Raw genomic sequence first — 19,493 nt, 5'->3', positions numbered from 1 at the left:
AAAAGGGGAGTCTCAACGGTAACGCCGATGGCTTAAGTCGAAGCCCCTAACGTAGGAATCAGCCTCAAAATTGTTTGTTACTGATGTTTTTCTTCCTGAGGCAGGATTTTTTTTTAACATATTGCTTTTGTTTAGTGTTTCAAAGTGATGATATGCTTTCTAGTGCAATTTTTCAATTTGTGGACGCGTTCTGAGTGATGCTAGACTACTGTAGGGAACTAGGCAGTGGTATAAAAAGGGGGAAGAGCCTGGCAGGGCTTAGTGAGGGTTGTGCCGTGCTTGCTGACTGAGCGGTTGAGTTTCAGCGTAGTTCTAACGCTTGCCGGGAACGAGAACAAAAATGTGAACTCTCCCGAAGTCACTTTGCAGTGTCCCGTGCGAACCTGAACGAGAGAACGAGGCCTTCTCTGTGCGCTGCGCTCAAGAAACGTCGAGGGACGCCCGACTTCGGTTATGAGCATCATCGAGCGACATCCCTCCGGACAGCGGATGCAGTCCCCTGTCCATCGGGATCTCCTTCCCCCGGCGGGGCGGTCTGTTGCGTTTCGCCTGCGACACGTGGTTTTGCCGGCGCGACTGCGGCGGGGCGGCAGACATTTTGGCCCGATCGTCGTCGCCGCAACGCCCATCGGCAGGTGTTTCCAGGCGCGACTGCGGCGATGCGACCGCAAAGGATCACCCTCGCATTCCAGTCATTGTGCCAGAACCAGGCGATGCGAAAGCAGGGATCATCCTCTCATTACAGTCATTGTGCCCGACCGGCAGCGCTACAACAGGGTGCTACGAGATCGTGCTCGACATGGTGCTACGGCATCGCTACAACAGGGTGCTACGAGATCGTTCTCGACATGGTGCTACGGCATCGCTACAACAGGGTGCTACGAGATCGTGCTCGACATGGTGCTACGGCAGCGCTACGACAGTGTGCGTCACCATTAGCCCATTGTACATTCACGTGCTCGTCTTTTGAGGGGTTCCTTCTTGCCCTCAACTGCGAGAGTATAAAAACAGCTGCCCCGGACGCCAAAAGGAGGGCTCCGATTTCTTCTGTTGAGTAAAGTGCTCTCCCGTCTCTCTACTTCGGTCAAACCTGACCGCCAACTCTTTGCGATGTTAAAATAAACAAGTTGTTTCGTTGTTACCAGTCGACTCATGCTTTGCCGGGACCTTCGGATGCTTCCAGTTGTACCCCAGGCCGCCAGGCCAACGCTACCCTTGGGGCTTGCGACCCAGGTACAGCCACGGGCGTCAGCGCCGAGTTCCCAACAGATCGTACCAGCGGTGCGATCCAAAACAACAGGGAATTGTTATAGCACGAAGACACAGATGGCAATTTCGTGGAGCTGCTGAGGGAAATATATAGAGAGTATATACTGGGTCCAATTGTATGGGAAGGCCGACAATGTTATCAAGTAGTGAAAATTCATCAAAGGCTAAAGCAAGGATGTCCATTGGTGTTCACGGTTTATGTTAGGAGCATAAAAATACGACTGGAAAACATTGAGTTTTATTTATCTTACATGCGTAATGGACAAAAGGTGCAACAGAAGGTCCCTGGACTGATGTATGCGGACGACAAAGGACTAATAGCGGACAGTGCAAGGTGTTCGCAGAGTCTTGCGAATATGTGTGGCAACGCAGCGACAAATCTAGGCCTTAAAGGGGCCGTGAAACGATGTTGATGATTATGTACAAACGTACTGAGTCGGTAGCGTAGGCCCTTCTGATCTTTAAGCGACAAATTTAAGCGCTTTGCGTAAAGCGTGTAATTTATTATAAAGTTTTAAAAAATATGCACCGCTACCGATCGCATCGGCGCAGCTGCCCCTAGTTTGTAGCCTTTACCAACTTACCTTATTTATGGCACATATTGCAATTGATTAACTATAGCAGGGGAGTTTGCAAGGCCAGTCCACTTGGAAGGAATTCTCAGGATGACACCAGTTTCCAGGTATTAATTCCCTAACTTTGCGCAGAAATTCACTGGCGCTCCAGTTGATCTTATGCTTCAATGCGTAAAACGTTTTGTTAAAGTGTAATGACACTGCATTTTTACAGCAAGTTTGACGGCGAATATCTCCTAAATGGTGTCATCCACATAATTCTTTTCAAGTGGATATGCCTTGTAGTCTTTTCCGCTAGAATTTACAAATTACAATATGTGCCATAAGGTAATTAGCTGCAAACTTAAGTACTAAATTATTGTTAATTCGTCGATTATGCATTTCAACTTTGGTGCAATATTCGCCTCTTCTAGCAGACCAGCTCATGGACTAGGATTGAGCTATTTGCCACAGCCAATTAACAAAAAAATTGAAAGTGTTCGCTGAAACACCCTGTGCATTAACCGATCAAGTCGCTCACGTACGTACATACGTCTACACCATCATCACAGCGGCAGCGGTATGCGGACGGGCTTGCGCCACCGCCCTTCCGTCGAAACACCGGACACAATTGGTGCGGCGACAGAACGCTCGCAGCAAAGCACGCGGTTTGGCGATCGACGACCAGGCGGCCACGCGGCTCCACGAGAGAAGCAGATGGCACGACGTCAGAGCAGATGACGCATAGCCAGCGAAGAGCCCTAATCGCTCGGCAAACGAGAACAAGAGTGGCTAGGGTAGCCTGTTGCCCTCTTGACATGAGACGCTTCACTTAAATCGCGGCGCGAATGTTTTATTGTAGCTGTACCCTTTGCGTCGATAAAATTTGCTCGAACCGCTTCAGGGACCCTTTAGGTTTAACACAGAGAAATCGGGATCTTTAATGAAGAGACGAGTAATTCCGTGGTATCAATTCAGCAGCAAGTCATAACCATAGTCAAGCAATATATACACCTGGGCGTATACATAAACAAAGGAGACTTATTCAAGCATCCACGAAGATAATCTGAAAATAAAAGGGAAGCGGAATGCAGCAATAATTAAACATGGAGCACATTGGGAATACAATAAAAGTGGGCTGGTGCGTGGGATCTGCAATGGGGCCAGCGCTAACGTTCGCGAATGCCATTCTGTGCTTAAAATCGGACATCTTGACGGGGTTGAAAGTTAAGCAAACATTGGTGGGCCGGGCGGGCGGCATTGGTAGCCCACGGTAAAACCACGCATGAGGCAGCTCGGCGATATGGGTTTGGCCTCTTTTGAACTCACGGAAACGCAGGTCAAGATTAGCTTAGAAGAAAGACTAAGGAACATGGATGAAAATAAATGGGCGGCTAAAGTGCACAAGTATCTGTACTTGAGAGCCGTGGATACAGAATGGAGGAAGAGGACAAAAAAGTTTGCGACCAAGTATAGGGTAACTGAAAGTTCAAATAGACAAATGTGAGACAAACAGAAATAGTGAATTGGATGCAAAGAATGTAAACAAAAAAGGCGCAGTTTCGCCCGAAAGGTGAACGTCAATCCTGATAGAAAACTAGTGGACAGCTATACGTAGTAAGGATAGTAGGTTTATCGGCCGCATAAACTTGTAAACATATGCATACTAAATACACTAATAAGCACGGTGTCGCGCGCACAAGCAAACATGAAACCATCTCATTCGATGACCGCGAAAATTAGCCCTCAAAACGATGGAGTGAGGAAGCGCAGCAGCAGCAGCGAGCGCATTTACTTTTGTGCTGCGAATTGTGTACGCGAATTGTGTACGCGTGAGCCGCGTCTCAATCCTCGCACGTACGGCCCGCGGCGACGATCTTATCGCCCTCGGACTGCGCCGTCGGCAGAAATGTACCTGGCTTGGGCGTATAATTGTTATCGCAATAAAAAAGCCCTACCACACTTTTTTTGTAGAGGGTTTTCAGGGGTTTTGTTAAGCTACATACACATAGAGTGCTTCATGTGTAAAAGGCTCGCGGAGTTTCTTTCCCAGAAAACGAGACTGACTTAGGTTGACCATTTATTTCCTCCAATTCTATGGACACCTCAGGCGCATTTCTGCCGTCGCCGCGAGGTTCGGTACAAAGTCCACGGGCGATAGAATCGTCGCCGCGGGCCGTATGCTGCGTGTGCAAGTGAAGGCGTGTCGAGGATTGAGACGGCGATCGCGGCTCAATTTCGAGCTCGCAGCAGAGCAAAGCGTCGAGTCGCGCGCAAAGCTCCGGTGGGAGCGGGGCGCATTCTACTCCGGGCCGTTGTATCTTGAAAGCCGTCTGTGACGCTGACGCCACGCGCTGTTTTCGGGGCTCGGTTGATGCGAGACGCAGTTAGCTCGCTGCTGCTGCCCCGCTTCCTCGCTTCGGCGTTCTGACAGCGAGTTTCCGCGGTCATCGCGAGAGATGTGTTCATGTTTGCTTGTGCGCGCGTGACACCATGCTTAATTATTTAGTTAGTACGCCTATGTTTGCAATTTAATACAGCAGATAAAACTACTATCCTTACTTCGTATAGCTAGCTGTGCACAAATTTGATATCACAATTCGACGCGTCGCCTGTCGGGCGAAACTGCAACTGTTTTATACCTTATGTTTTTTTGGTTTGTTCTCGCGGTGCTTTCTTAATGACTTCGTGTTGTCTCTCGGGGCTCGTCTGCCCAGAGCAGTCACGCGCACGCGTCCCGGCATCTACGTGTCAACAGAGGCACCGTTGAAAAAAAAAAAAAAAACATTCTTTTGTGATACTGTGTGTGCTGTTTGGTGCTTGTAGGAAGGAACTCTTAAATCTCGCTTTTTATAATTTTTTGCCTCTACATTTTCGTTTTACTCCGTTCGTTTTTATATTCTAATCGGTCCTTTACAGCTGCCTTGGCGCGGGCGCCCTCTGACATTCTTTGTTCTCTATTCAGGGACTGCTGTCGTACTGTACTGAGCTTGTCTTTCTTCAGTACAAGTTCGAGCCCGTATTAATAAAATTCAAGCCGTAGAAAGCTTTCCTTTTCGGGGTCACTTAGCCCGCTGTTGTGTGTCCGATAAGTGCACGGCTCACCTCGTATTTGGCTCTGTGGCGGTACGTGATTTTGTTGAGGGTCCCATAGATGAGGTAGATTCTTGTAAGATTCATGCTGTCACAGCAGTAGGTGGAAAAGGGAGAAAGGCGAGAACGAGCGTCATTAAAGAAACCGGAGCTTGTAAACAACCACAATATCAGGTCTAGGAAAGAAAACTCGGATTGCGGACAGCCGCTTTCCTCAAAGCAACTTACATCAAGACCACGAATACGCTCAACGAATATAAGCGTGCCATTTAAAAAAAAATAACCACCCACTTGATGCACTACAACGCTGCTAAAGAAAGAAAGCGACAGGCCTACTACCTACTTCACTTTTGCTACTTTTTTGTGAGGTGGCTGGGAGTGGATTACTACTAACACTGCTTGGCACAACGTAGCGTCGTAGTCAGAGATGACGACATGGCCTTAGGTGACGTTTCTAGCAAATTCTCGCGGCTTAATACATGTAATGTGTTCCTGTTTTATCCGTGGAGTATGACGGATGGAGTGCACATCTGTGTCAAACGAAGCTCTCTAGGATCTCGCGCGATGTGGTTACGAGGCACGTTGGGGGATCGACGACCGCCGATGCCAGGATTTGATGCCGCCACATTACATTACAGGCAGGAGCGGTCACTAAGCCACTATTCAATTTAAGTGATATGCAAAGACACGCGTGATTATCTTTTATTTAAAAATATTTATTTTTACTACAACATTTATTACTACATTTTTATTTATTATTATGCCTCCTTATAAAACGCAAGCACCCGATTTCACATGGGTGCTTGATACGCAGCGTGCATAAATGATGTCTTGTGTAGAAGAAATGTGACAAGAGTCGTGCGGTACTCAGAATTATGAAATCGGTGCCTGTTTTGCGCTTGAACAACTCTGACGAAAACGTTATCAATGGCTCCTCCCATTCTTGACGTCGGTAAGTATCGTTGGTAGAAGGAACCAAACGCATATAGACCGTTTTATCGGGCGAGGAGGATAGGGCGCGCGGAGAGCCTTTCCTCCTCTCTGGCTTGGGCTATCCGGCGCGGCGCTGCTTGAAAGTGTTGCTGTCGCGTGCTGCGGAACGATTTCGAGATGTTTTAGATGGTACTTTGTGAAATTTACGCCATGTCCGTTCATATAAGGTCGTCAGGGAAGCCTTTCGGTGCATCGGTAACTACAGTAGGCGGAAATATCTCTTGGGGGCGCAAAAATGTGACGCGCTCTATCAGCCGCGGTGTACGCACATGATTATCAGTCGCGGTGTATGTGTTGTGAACTATTTTGCTTATATATGTAGTATCTCAGTTTCAGTTTCTGTTTGCCCTTACACGCCGCCAGTGGCGCCAGTGTTGCCACCTGTATATATACATGCCTCTGAATAAAGAGTGCTAGTTGCGTTGCGGCCGTGACTGTATGCGTGGTTCAACTGCGGCTACCGCGAAATACAACAATGGCGACGAGGATGGGACCTTTTCGAGGGGCGTAACCGCGCCCGCAACTTTACTACGCCATGAGCTGTATCGGGCTCGCTCCGCCGCCCCCATTCTTGCCTGTACCCGGCCGCCCTCCTGTTCCCTGGCCGCAATGGTACCGGATGTTCGAGAACTTTCTGCTGGCATCAGGAGCATCCGACTTCAAGCCCGAACGTCGCAAGGCCCTGCTGATACACAGCCTCGGCGTTGAGGGTCAACGTATCTTCTCCAGCCTACTGCTTACGTCGGATGCCGCCCAGAGCGGTGAGTCGGCTGCCGGCGGTAAGGAGAGCGGGGACGCCACTCAGCCTTCCGTTTATGACGAAGCTATCGAAACCTTAAAGCAACATTTCACAAGCAATGTCGTCGCGGAAAGGCACCGGTTTCGCCGTCGTATGCAACAACCGGGGGAGTCTGTACAGGAGTACGTTGCTGCACTAAGTGCTCGCGTGGTAGCATGTTCTTATGTGTCTCTGGAAGACTCGCTTCGTGACCAGTTCGTGGAAGGGGTCGCGTCCCAGCATCTTCGCGAACGCCTTCTTCTTGAGGGCTCGACCCTCTCGTTCCCCCGAGCAGTGGCATTAGCTTCACAAGTCGAACAGGCCAATGAGGATATTCGAGAATTTGCTTCCGGCAATGTGCAGCGCATATCAGGGCACTCTCGCTTGGCGCTATACGGCCATAGAAGCATTGGAACGCGCCACCCTCCGCGTAACGACGCGCGCCTGCGTGAACCTCGTACCGAGGCGAGCCTGCAGCACGACAGCCGCCAACCTGCCTCGTATCTGCGCCCATACAACTCGTCCTCTCACTGCTATCGTTGTGGTTCGCACCAGCACCGTGCCGCATCACCCCGCTGCCCAGCCCAAGGTCAACATTGCTATCATTGTGGTCTCATTGGTCACTTCAGCGCGGTATGCAACAAGAAGAGACCGGCCATTGCGGTTCGTGAGCTTAGCGAACAGACATTGCCCGACAGTGAAACTGACAATGAAGCTGTGAGCATTTTATATGTGACCGCGTCCGGACGCGCCGGAATTCTAGTCGAGGTAGCAGTTGGTCACACGACTTTAACATTCCTTATCGACTCGGGATCGTCAGTCTCCATTCTAGCGGGGGATATTTTTGATAAACATTTTGCCGAACAGGTGCTGCTGTCCGCGCCCCGTGTGCAGCTGTTAGATTATTCAAAAAAGCCTATTCCAGTGCGAGGAGGCTTTCTTTCGAAAGTCGCATACAAGGAACGCGAGGCGTCCATTCTGTTCTACGTTGTCTCGCAAGGTACATCGCTTCTGGGTATCGACGCCATTATGGCTCTTGACTTCCAGATTGATGGCTCGTCCCTCCGCTGCCTTGAGACTACTACGTCAACTAGCAGTGCTACCAACGTACAAGTTCCAGTTCAGGAACCAGTTTCATCTGCAAGTCTTCCAGCACAGTTGCGCAATGAACTTGCATGTCTTTTCGACTCCGCCCTCGGCCTAGCAAATGCGTTTGTACGTCGTGTCAAAGTAAGGCTCTCGATTCCGCCCGTTGTAGCAAAACTTCGCCGCCTTCCTCTTTCACTCCGAGCTCGGGTATCTGAGGAACTTCGTCGGCTAGAGCAGTTGGGCGTGATAGAGCGCATTAACACTTCAGAATGGGTGTCTCCGATTGTTGTTGTTCAAAAGAAGGATGGAGGCATGGAGGCATGGTGTAGTCGTTGTCCAAGCAGGGATATGCGTAGTAAAAAAATAGAAGCATTGCTTTATGTGGTCACTGTACTAAAAAAGAAAATTTAGCTTTAGCTGTAGTTTTTATACTTTCCAGCGTGCAGCCGAAAGTGCCAGTGCGCGCTTTCAGAAGTGTATGTATGGGGGGGGGGTGCAAATGACATAGTCCCCCCTCACCCCCCCGCGAGTTGTGACAGTGGTGGTGGTGGGGTGGGGGGGGGGGGGCAAGATAGATACGCCTATGTGTCTCTGTCACTGACACGCGGCAGCTAAATAGTTTACCAACTGTCTTGAGACGAAGCTTATTTTGACCGTACTCGGTGACGCAACCAACACTGCAGTGCGTTTCACTCTACAGCTCTGCGGACGGAGAGCGGCCAGCTTGACGTCTTGCTTGTCGCGCAGCGCGACCTCTGCCGACTAGCCAGGTGCGGCGTGTGGCACGAGCTGTGTGCCCACCATTCGGTGACACCGCGGAGCGTCGTTAGACCGCGTCGGCAAGGAGACTTGCATCTGGATTTAATTTTGTAAAAAACCCACAGATTCACAGAATCAGTGGTTTCATAGTGGGTTCAGCGGGTTTCACAGAATCAGTGGGAAACGATATATTAACGCGCGAGTGGTTTTATTATTATTTCTTTCTTCCTTTCGTTCGGTTCTACTTACCGAGCCTCTCTGACCGTTGTGATGTTGAGGCGGCTGTACCTCTCACGCTCCTGCAAAGTTCAGAGCACAAGTAAATGTTTTGTTAACGAACGAACGAACGAATGAATGAATAAATAAATTATCTATTTCCGCTTCACAAAAGCGGGAAAGCGAACACAGCAGAAGTAGACCGCTGTAACTTGAGGTGGACTGACTCTTAGGAAGTCATAAGTTACGAACTGCACCCATGCGTTACCAAACACGCCGTGGTTGCTCAGTGGCTATGGTGTTGGGCTGCTGAGCACGAGGTCGCGGGATCGAATTCTGGCCACGGCGGCCGCGTTTCGATGGGGGCAAAGTGCGAAAACACGCGTGTACTTAGATTTAGGTGCACGTTAAAGAACTCCAGGTGGTCGAAATTTCTGGAGTCCTCCATCACGGCGTGCCTCATAATTAGAAAGTGGTTCTGGCTTGTAAAACCCAATAATCTAATTTTTGTTAATGTCACCAACGTGCTCGCCTCCCTCTTTTTTTCTGACCCTCCTCCTCGAAAGGTTGGCACGCGCGTGGCGCCTCTCGGTGGCAGCTTGCCCTGTCCCCATTTCGCTCTCTGTCAGTTGCATGTATGTGTGTTTTTATGTCAAATAATATTATAACAATAACACATGTTAGTAACTGCAATTGATAATGATCACATCAGTTACATTTATTTACTCGAAAATGTAGTAACCTATGCTAATGATCAGCGGTCTAGTTAGGCGTATGTGATACACGATATTCCCTTCGCTTTTAATGCGAATGGCATTCTTTGCTACTTCAGCCGCTTTAAACGTCTGTCTGTCTGTGTGTGTCTGTCTGTCTGTGTGTGTGTGTCTGTGTGTGTCTGTCTGTCTGTGTGTGTCTGTCTGTCTGTGTGTGTCTGTCTGTCTGTGTGTGTGTGTGTGTGTGTCTGTCTGTGTGTGTGTCTGTCTGTCTGTGTGTGTGTCTGTCTGTCTGTCTGTGTGTGTGTGTGTGTCTGTCTGTGTGTGTGTGTCTGTCTGTGTGTGTGTGTCTGTCTGTGTGTGTGTGTCTGTCTGTGTGTGTGTGTCTGTCTGTGTGTGTGTGTCTGTGTGTGTGTGTGTGTCTGTGTGTGTCTGTCTGTCTGTGTGTGTCTGTCTGTGTGTCCGAGAAGTATGTCTACCCTACACAATTCTACCATACCGGTCGGATACATGTGAATGTGCGCGTTTAAGCAATTCCACGTTCATGAAGTCGCTTCTATTATGAAAAAGAAAGTAAATAATCAAGAGGTGCACTGTTCCGTTTGTCATACGCTTTGTGTGCCGTCAGTTAATAGTAGAAGGTCAAGTGCGGCGGGTGATTGTGCTGCGCAGATACGAAGAAACGCGAACACAAAAAACGGCTACTTACGCAACACGCCTTTGAAATTGAATCATGGACTTATTTCTGGGTTTGTTCCAACGCACGATCGCGTGGCATGGTGCTCTCAATTAGTTTGTATACTTTTTCGAGAGCTAATTTTCTAAATGACATCGGTAGTATGTCAGTAAATGTGATTTATTTTTACGCGTTTTATAAAACCACATCCGTCACTGCCAAAGAGTTTAACCACGATTTCATGCGTCAGTCGCGAAATGGCGCGTTGTGCTAAGCCGCAGTGTAGTTAAAGTGGCCATACCATTCATCCATTGTCAGTTTATCACTGTAAGTGAGAGTAGAGTGATACTAGAAATTTTAATTGCCTTTAAAGCCTTCGTGTTGGCGCATGTTGTGCGACGTTGGAAACTGTGCCGACTGTCGCATGGGACGTCTTGCTCCTCTGGCATCCAACGGTGCAGCAAGGGCGTTGCTGTTCAGTTGTGATTTTCCCACTCGTGCGATAAAAGCAGCATAAACAAGAGAACGTCTGCAGAACCTATATTAGGCTGACCGCCGTGACGCACATGCAAAAACGAAATAACGCGTATCGACGACGTGTTCCGGCTCCTATAATCGCTTCCGGTGATTGCAGTACACAAAAGCGTGGCCTCCAAGAATGGCTTCCGTTATTCTGAGGGAGCCGCGGCTAGGGGGCGCGAGTCATTTCGTCACCAGTGGGTGGCGCCAGGCTGCTATCGGTTCAGTTGCGATATTAAAGAAAATGAAGTGCAAATTTTCTACCGCACTGAAGGTGCACAAATTTTGCCAGCTTCGTCATACTGCGTTGGTGTCATCTTTCCGCAATGCTCATGAGCGACCTTGGCAAGCGGTTGCCATAGCAACGTGGAACGATACCGGAGTATGGTTTCATACAGCCGAAGCCGAAATGGAAAGCTCAGGACCACCGCTACAGATGTTAATTAAATAAACGTAACTTCAGAAACAGGGCGTGTCGCCACATTGATCGAATGCTAATCGCACAACCATCGAAAGTCATAGTGAGATTATTGCACCGTAATCTTTTAGTGAATTATGTCATAATCAAATTATATCGTAAATATGGGTGAGACAGGAAAATGTAGAGATTAGAAGGCTAATGAAAACCTTTGAGATAAAAGAATGTTGCAGTTTCTACAAAAGGTGAAGCATCGACTGCGATAGCAAATTACTAGACGGATATACGAAGTAAGCATAGTACTTCTATCGGCCGTATAAATTCGTAAATATTCGCTTAATGAATAAATTAACAAAAAAAACGCGAGCACAGGCAGACCTCGATAAATCTCGATACATCTCGCTGTCATAACGCTGGCGTGAGGAACAGCGGCAGCAGCCGCGAGCGAATCCACCTTCGGGCTGTCTGTCGCTTCAACGCTAAGCGGCGAGAACACAGCGCACACGAAGCTATCGGCCCTTGGCGCGACTAGACTCTGCACCCATCGCAGGTCGCTTTTGAGATAGGGCTCTCGCGGCCGCGCTCAGCCCCGCCATACACAGCCGCCGCCGGAGTAGAACGTCTCTCTCGGTGTCTTGCGCGCGATGGAAGAGAGCGCGCATCCTCCCAGCCTACGCGACATCGCGCCGCCATCCTACGCACGCTTTCACTCGCAGCACACGGGGCGCGTTATTATTGCACTTTATACGAAACATCACCGTGATGCCGACGCTGACAACGACGACGGAATTTCGCCTTTAATATCATATATTTGCCATCACAGTAATATTTTAAAAATAAATAAAGTTACGGAAGATACAATTTCGGAAAAGAAACAATGTTATCTTTTTGTGTATCTAATAATGTTGCAAGTTGCATTATAAAGGCGTCCCTGTGACCCAGCCCAAAAGTGCCGTTAGTGCTGTTGCCCGGCAATAGTGTGGATCCGCTGTGGGGGGGATCGGTCTAGAAATGGGTGGATTGTTCCTCAATTGGGGCGCTTACCCACTACAGGCGATTGGCCAAGAAGCCGGCAGTTAGAGGTCATAGGGAAGGGTAAAGATAAAAACTTAGACCCGGATTCTGAAACACTCCTTTCCTTACTAAGGATGCCTCACACGCTGTAAGGCGACCTGGCGTCAATTCTGTAACGTACCTTAGTAAGGGGCACTAAGTTAGGGCCTCCTTGGTGCTTCCCCGCGCTTAGGGAGCCGCAATGCTACCTTCATGCTTCCTAACCGTGTTCCTCTAACTTAACGCACGCTTCTCCGCACGACTTCGCACGCGATACGATCGGCTAGAATAGGTGCCGTGCGCAGCCAAGGCCGCGGTAGCCAGCCGCCGTGTATTGACGTCCAGTTTGGTTCCGCGGACCGCGTTTTGTGCCATAACTTTTAACTTTGATTTTGTGAAAAGCGAGCGGCAAGAATGACGGCCTTGCGATATTTATCCGAAGACGATAGCTTCGAAAGGTATGCACGGTTTCTTCGACGAGCAAATGAACTTGTTAACGGGACTGTGTACAAGGGGCTCCGCCTTTGACTCCAGCCCGGCGTCTTACTGACAGGCAGAATCCACTGGAATACTACGACGAAGTGGATTTTCTAGCCCGGTAACGTTTTTCCAAGCGATCTGTCACAGCCATACTGGCAGATCTGCAACTGCATTGTAACACTGACAACAGAGGAGAGCCACTGCCTGCTCTCTTGAAAGTCCGCATCGAACTGAGTTTTTACGGAACGGGTACCATGTAGATTGTTGTAGGGGACCCTGTGTGTGTATCCCAACCCTCTGTGTACCGATGTATTTGGGAGGTGACACAGCTGATATGCCTACGCATGTATACCAAGTACGTTCGGCTGCCAAACGCCAGTGAAGCGAGTGTAGTCATGACCAGGTTCTATTCAATCCGAGGATTCGCATCGATTGTTCTCATATAACCTTTAAAAGTCCCGGTGGAGACGACGCAGAAGTCTTCCGAAACAAGAAAAGGGTATTCTCGGCGAATACACACACACGAAACAAAGCGCACGAAAAAAAAGAAAGCGACGCCTGACCAACCGAACTCAGATGCTGCCATAGTTGCTAGACTGAGTTTTCTTTCCTGCCATATGCATCATTTTTGAACTATTTTTACGTTATTAACCAAATTAATGGAATTTATGCCCTGGTATCGAAGTAGAAATGCAATTTTAAGTCCCGGCGATTTACCTTGGATATTGATTAAAAATATATTGCATTTTTTGTAAGTAATCTCGAAACCAAGAGCCTCTAACGTTACACTTCCTTTGGTGAGGCGTTCCCTCCGCAGGGAAGGCAAAAGGAAGCTTTTGAAATTTGCGGTGGCCTTCCGAGGGCGCCTAACGTTTAGGTAGCATGGAGGACTTCTTGCGGAATGTAGGGAAACGGTCTAAGGTTAGGAGCATTTCAGAATCCGGCCCTTAAAATTAAATAGGGATGAAGTATAACGTCCACGTTAATTAAAACACGGATTTACGTGACAAGTATAAAAATATTCTTTTCGTAATTATATATAAAGAGCAAATATTGTATTCTTTTTGGGTGGTATTAGATGGGTGAAGCTCCTCGTCTTTCTTCAGCTGTGAGCCTGCGACAACGCATATTCTTGGTCTTAGGCAGGCCTGTTTTGATTTACCTCGTCGCGTTTGACACAGGTGTTTGTTGCGATGTTTCGGTGATACTCTGTCGAGTACGTTCCGTTTGAATCACAACGCCGTCACACCCAGGAGAAACCATCCTCTCGGCAAAGTATCATCATCCGTGCCGCGTTCCACAGGCAGTCAGCAGCCATGGCGGCAGCGCAGCTCGTCGCCCTGGTCCTGGCGCTGTGCTGCTGTACGGGCGACGCCCTCCCCGCGTCGGGTCAGCCGGCGGCCGCGTTGGCCTCGGCGCTGACGGTGCTCAAGCGTGCGGCGAGCGTCACGCCCAAGAACTTGAGCTTGGACGAGCGCGAGCCACTGCTCACGCTTACCTGCACCGTGGGGTACAGCAACTTTGGCGCCGTCTTCTGGACGCTTTACGACCGCGACTTGCGCGACATCGGCCACGTAGAGGAAACGAGTACGCTCATGGACGACGGCCGCACCATCGCCAAGGTGTCCGTGCTGCGCATCGGCGGGTGGCAGGCGAGTGCTTTCCTTTGACCATGTTTTGCATAATTACGCATACTGGCAGAACGCGGCACTGGCTTACCTTTGTGCGCTTGGCACGTCGTGCCTATTCGGTTATTGGTCGGAGAGCAAACTCTCCTTGCGTCCCAAAGTGATATAAGCGGACAAGACGCATTTCTGAACAGGAACTTATCTGCACAGGCTACCAACGTCAATTGTTCGTGCACGTTCATTTAGTGTTGCCGAGTTATCGTAAACGGCAACACGACGTGGTGGTGCAGGTGCTGCCCACAGAGTCAGGCGCGTACCCGTTCAAGTGCAACACGTTCGCAGACTTCAAGGTGGCCTCCGACACGGCCCTTGTCCACAGCCAGCTGACAGACACGTGCACGTCCTCGGATGGGAAATGCGAGGCCCGGGGCGCTCGCTGCGTACAAGGACAGTGCGCATGCGTCGACGAACGCCACCCCTTGCGCCTGCGCTCCGTGCACACCGTATGCTGGCCCAAGGTCGGGCTCGGGGGCCAATGCTACTTCCAGGTTCGCCCTGTGTCACTTGCGTCTACAGAGTCGAATCTTGACCGTGTCACACTCGAACGCAGCATATATGCTGGTGCCGCGTTCGAGCGTGCTCTTGACTTATATGTAACCACACCTGCGAACACGCTGCGCGGTGCTTGTGTTAAGCGGAAAGTGAGCGCAGTGTGGAGCAGCACAGTGAGCAGGGTCAAGAAGCCCTTCACCGAGTGCCAGGGCTTGGGCTCATCTAGCTTTAGATACGAATCTGCGAGCAATACATAATAAACTTGAGCGCCAACAGAACGACACAAGGAGACGGGACAAGGCGCTACTCTCGAATGACTTTTTACAGCGAAGCTGTTCAGGGCTACTTCTCCCTGAATCGTGTCAATCTTTCTACACTAAACTCGAGCCTGCTCTTTCCACCCTTGGCGTGGGTCCTCGTATCCACGCTTATATCACGGCTTTCCTTGCCCGTCGCACGGCTGAGATCTCATTCGGCCCTCGCTCTTCTCCAAATTTCACTCTCGGAGATCATGGCAGCCCCCAGGGTTCAGTCCTCTCCCCCTTCTCTTGAACATCACTCTTTTTCCTATGGCACGCGCTCTCGCTACCATTCCTAACCTGTCCCATGCTTTCTACGCCGATGATATCACCCTCTAGGTGACCACCGGAAATATTTGAGAGATGGAGGCCGTCTTCCAGGCAGGCGTGGTTGCCGGTCATGCTCGCGCAGCCGGGCTGGCCTGCTTCCCGTCAAAGTCGGATCTTCTGCTCCTCCCGGCTCGAGGCACGGCCCCCACCTCGCGTCATTATTGACGCGGACCCTGTCCCTTCTGTCTGCTGCCTCCGCGTTCTGGGTCTCCTTCTCCAATCCAATGGCAAACACACTGCCGTCCTTTCCCACCTAACTACCATCATCCACCAGACCGTCCGGCTTATTCGGCGTGTCCGGCACCACGGCATCCGCGAGCACGCTCTCCGTCGTTTTGTCCAGGCCTTCGTTCTCAGCCGCTTTGTCTGCTGCCTCCCCTATCTCTTCCTTTCTCGCGCCGAGGAAGACAACGTGAACTGTCTCGTCCGTCAAGCCTACAAGTCGGCCCTTGCGCTTGCCACCTACACCCCCACTTCTCGTCTGCGGGCGACGGGCCTCCACAATACTCGTTCAGAGCTTGTGGAGGCCCTTCGCACGACACAACTCAACCGCCTTTCTCGCACCCCCTCTGGTAGAGGCCTTCTCTCTTCTCTCTGCCTGACCCTTGCGTCCCCTGTCTGTGTAATCCACCCCTTACCCTCCTCTGTATCATCCATGCTCACTGTCAACCCTCTTCCCAAGAACATGCACCCTGAGCATCACGCCGCCCGCCGCTCTGCCCGCGCCTCTACCCTCTGGCGCCAGTAGGCACACAGTCTAACGCAGTGTATGTCGATGCGGCGTCATACAATTTCCACCCCGCCTACGCCCTTGCCACCACTTCCCATAAACTTTCTCCTCTCACCGTTGCTACTATACCTGCCCCACTTCCCCTACCGCAGAGGAAGCAGCTATTACGCTCGCCATTGCCACTACCCCGGCCCGTTTCATATTCAGCGACTCCAAAGCTAGTCCACAATTTTGCGAAGGGTCGCATCTCCGCTGCGCCCAGCATGCTTAAGCACCCCCTCCCCCTTCTCGTCGTATCCAACTCCTCTGGGTTCCGGCTCACGCGGGGTACCCTTGCAATGAGGCAGCAAATTCCATCGCTCGCGAGATGACAGACTGAGCTGGCCCCCTCCACTACGGGATGGACACGCGTGACTCCCTCCTCACCTGCCATGACATCACCCTTAATTACCACAACTCTCGCCTATCCCTCCCTCCCCCTCACGAATGCTTGTCTAAACTCCAAAAGAGTACGTGGTGCCATTTACAGGCCTACACTTTCCTCTCTCCTGCAAGACTTGCCCTTATTCACCCCGGTGTCATCTCACCCGAATGCACGCTCTGCAGACACCTACGAGCAGACTATGCTCATATTCCCTATTCATTCCCGCAACACTCTCCCCATGCCTCTTGGCATGTATCTGGTCCGCAGCCGTGGGAGGCTGCTTTGGCCAGCTCGGAGCCGGATGTCCAGCTACGGCTAACGATCTGGGCAGCGGAAGTCACCGCCAGGCATGATCTGGTGGCCACGACCGGCAGCCTGAAGGCCGCCTAAGGAACGGCGGCATCTTAATTTTCTTTTCATTTTTTTTGGCCTTCACTAAATGAAAGTTTGTACCACCACTACCACCATCTCCCCCGGCGTCCGCGTCAGACGCCATCTGCGTTCGTGCCTCCAAGTAGAGTGAGAATAACATTTATTCAGTGAAAAGGAAAGGGATGTTGGGCAGGGGCGGATGGGTCCCTACTCCGACACACCACTGCCACAGCTACTCGCCGGGCCTGGTCGAGGAGACCCCTAGGGGTCTCCAGGTCAACGTCGGCGCAAATGGTTTCCCACTGCTCCCTATTTGTGATTTTGGATGCCAACAAGGAAGAATTCAATTTTGGGGGCCTATACGCGATGTCATTCACGCGGCCATACTAGAAAAAAATGTAATTGTATCACACGTGGGCCAATACCGAAGATAGTGCAATACCGGGCCGACCTGCGGGGGAGGTGACGCTGGCGTTAAGCACTCCACTTACGTGGGCCAATCCCGAAGATAGTGACGTACCGGGCCGACCCGCGGCAGAAGTGACCCTGGCGTTAAGCACTCCTCATGCGTGGGACGATACCGAAGATAGTGAAATACTGGGCCGACCCGCGGCGGAGGTGAGGCTGGCGTTAAGCACTCCGCATACGTGGGCCAATCCCGACGAAAGTGAAATACCAGGCCGAACCGCGGCGGAGGTGACACTGGCGTTAAGCACTCCTCATGCGTGGGACGATACCGAAGATAGTGAAATACCGGGCCGACCCGCGGCGGAGGTGAGGCTGGCGTTAAGCACTCCGCATACGTGGGCCAATCCCGACGAAAGTGAAATACCAGGCCGAACCGCGGCGGAGGTGACACTGGCGTTAAGCACTCCTCATGCGTGGGACGATACCGAAGATAGTGAAATACCGGGCCGACCCGCGGCGGAGGTGAGGCTGGCGTTAAGCACTCCGCATACGTGGGCCAATCCCGACGAAAGTGAAATACCAGGCCGAACCGCCGCGGAGGTGACACTGGCGTTAAGCACTCCTCATGCGTGGGACGATACCAAAGATAGTGAAATACCGGGCCGACCCGCGGCGGAGGTGAGGCTGGCGTTAAGCACTCCGCATACGTGGGCCAATCCCGACGAAAGTGAAATACCAGGCCGAACCGCGGCGGACGTGACACTGGCGTTAAGCACTCCGCATACCTGGGCCAATCCCAAAGTTAGTGAAATACCGGGCTGAGTTGCGGTGGACGTGCACTTGGCCATTAAAGGGTCCACATACACATCTTCGCTGGTCATCCTTCACAGAGAAGAAATGCTCCGAGTTTTTTTAGGTCACACATTTACTTATGGGAAAATTGACATAAGGAGTAAGCGCAGAGAAGCCAATGTGGCAGACAGATCAAGAGAGCAATGTCATACAAAAGGATCCTAAAGACAACACTCAATGTTGCATAGAGCAATAGAAGCAACATTGATACCTTATGATCGAAGTGATATTATAAACACAGATGATTATGCACTGAAAGATAAGCGGAGTAATGTCATCAACAGTTTGGATGATGTAGTAAATGTAGCAGAATTCTATACCGACTTGTACAGTACCCAGAGCAGCCACGCAACCTTCACTGGAAGTAGTGATGGACAGGATACAATGACTCCTCATATGACTAGCAATGAAGTTAAGATGGCTTTGCAAGACATGTCCCTGGAAGAATCGGCTGTACAAGATGGGATAACAGTAAATTTAATCAAAGATCGAGGAGATATCATGCTCAAAAAATCTGAGGGCACCTAAGCATTTCTTATGAGTTGTAATGCGAAAGCATTAATGTCACTTTAACCGCTGAGCGGCCAAGCGAACGAGTTGAGAGACTTTTGGTTTGTCCTTACCGAAGCGCAGTTGAAACGCAGACAAGAGCGGACAAGGAAGGCGCGAAACGCAGGCTTCTGAGAGCGATTTGATGCTTTCACATGAAAACTTTCATACGCGATGCCTCGCGACTTCAAGTGCACCAGATAGTTGGAAGAGTGGCAACACTCTTCAACAACTTACGTGTTTTACTCACGCATTGCACCAAATCTTAGATCGATCATCTCATGCCGTTTGCATACTCTTAGATTCTTCAAAAGCGTCTGACAAGGTCTCGCATAAATTACTACTTCATAAATTAAATCAACTAAATTTAGACACTAGTTTGTTAAAATGGACTGAATTTTTTCTTGCATATCATCCAGAGTTTGTTGTCACGAGTCAGTGCTGCTCTGCTTTCACTCACGTTTCTTCAGGCGTTCCGCAGGGATCCGTTCTTTGACCGCTTTTGTTTCTTATCTATATCAATGACTTGGCGCCTCTCTTAAAATTTAACGTTGTTTGCTGACGACTGTGTTATTTCTCGCGAAATAAGAACTGTTAATGACACTACCCTCTTACAGTGCGATTTTGATGCTGTTGCTGCCTGGTCCAAAGCATGGCTAATGGATCTTAACACTAGCAAATGTAAAACAATGCATATCTCTCGCACTATGACCTCCACATCTCCTTTTTACCTGAACAA

General features: G+C 50.2%; 2 protein-coding genes across 3 annotated transcripts in view; one reads left to right on the top strand and one right to left on the bottom strand.

Moving 5' to 3' along the window:
* LOC142557840 (bile acid-sensitive ion channel-like) overlaps positions 1–19,493 on the bottom strand; it is a 292,552-nt gene that overhangs the window by 65,230 nt on the left and 207,829 nt on the right. The window contains exons 11-12 of one of the 2 annotated variants that reach the window (XM_075670040.1): positions 8,785–8,834; positions 4,929–5,004 (exon numbers count right to left, since the gene is read on the bottom strand). In XM_075670040.1, the coding sequence (XP_075526155.1) occupies positions 4,929–5,004; positions 8,785–8,834 (126 nt within the window). The remainder of the gene's footprint in view (positions 1–4,928; positions 5,005–8,784; positions 8,835–19,493) is intronic. The other variant, XM_075670041.1, reaches the window with a different exon arrangement.
* Positions 13,927–19,493, top strand: part of LOC142557923 (uncharacterized) — a 30,632-nt gene continuing 25,065 nt past the window's right edge. Inside the window, exons 1-2 of the mRNA XM_075670119.1 lie at positions 13,927–14,262; positions 14,529–14,786. Of these exons, the coding sequence (XP_075526234.1) occupies positions 13,927–14,262; positions 14,529–14,786 (594 nt within the window). The remainder of the gene's footprint in view (positions 14,263–14,528; positions 14,787–19,493) is intronic.

This window comes from Dermacentor variabilis, chromosome 9, assembly GCF_050947875.1.
Source record: "Dermacentor variabilis isolate Ectoservices chromosome 9, ASM5094787v1, whole genome shotgun sequence".
NCBI classification, from domain to species: Eukaryota; Metazoa; Arthropoda; class Arachnida; order Ixodida; family Ixodidae; genus Dermacentor; species Dermacentor variabilis.
Note: the sequence above shows the minus strand (reverse complement) of the source record. Positions and strands in the feature narration are given on the sequence as shown.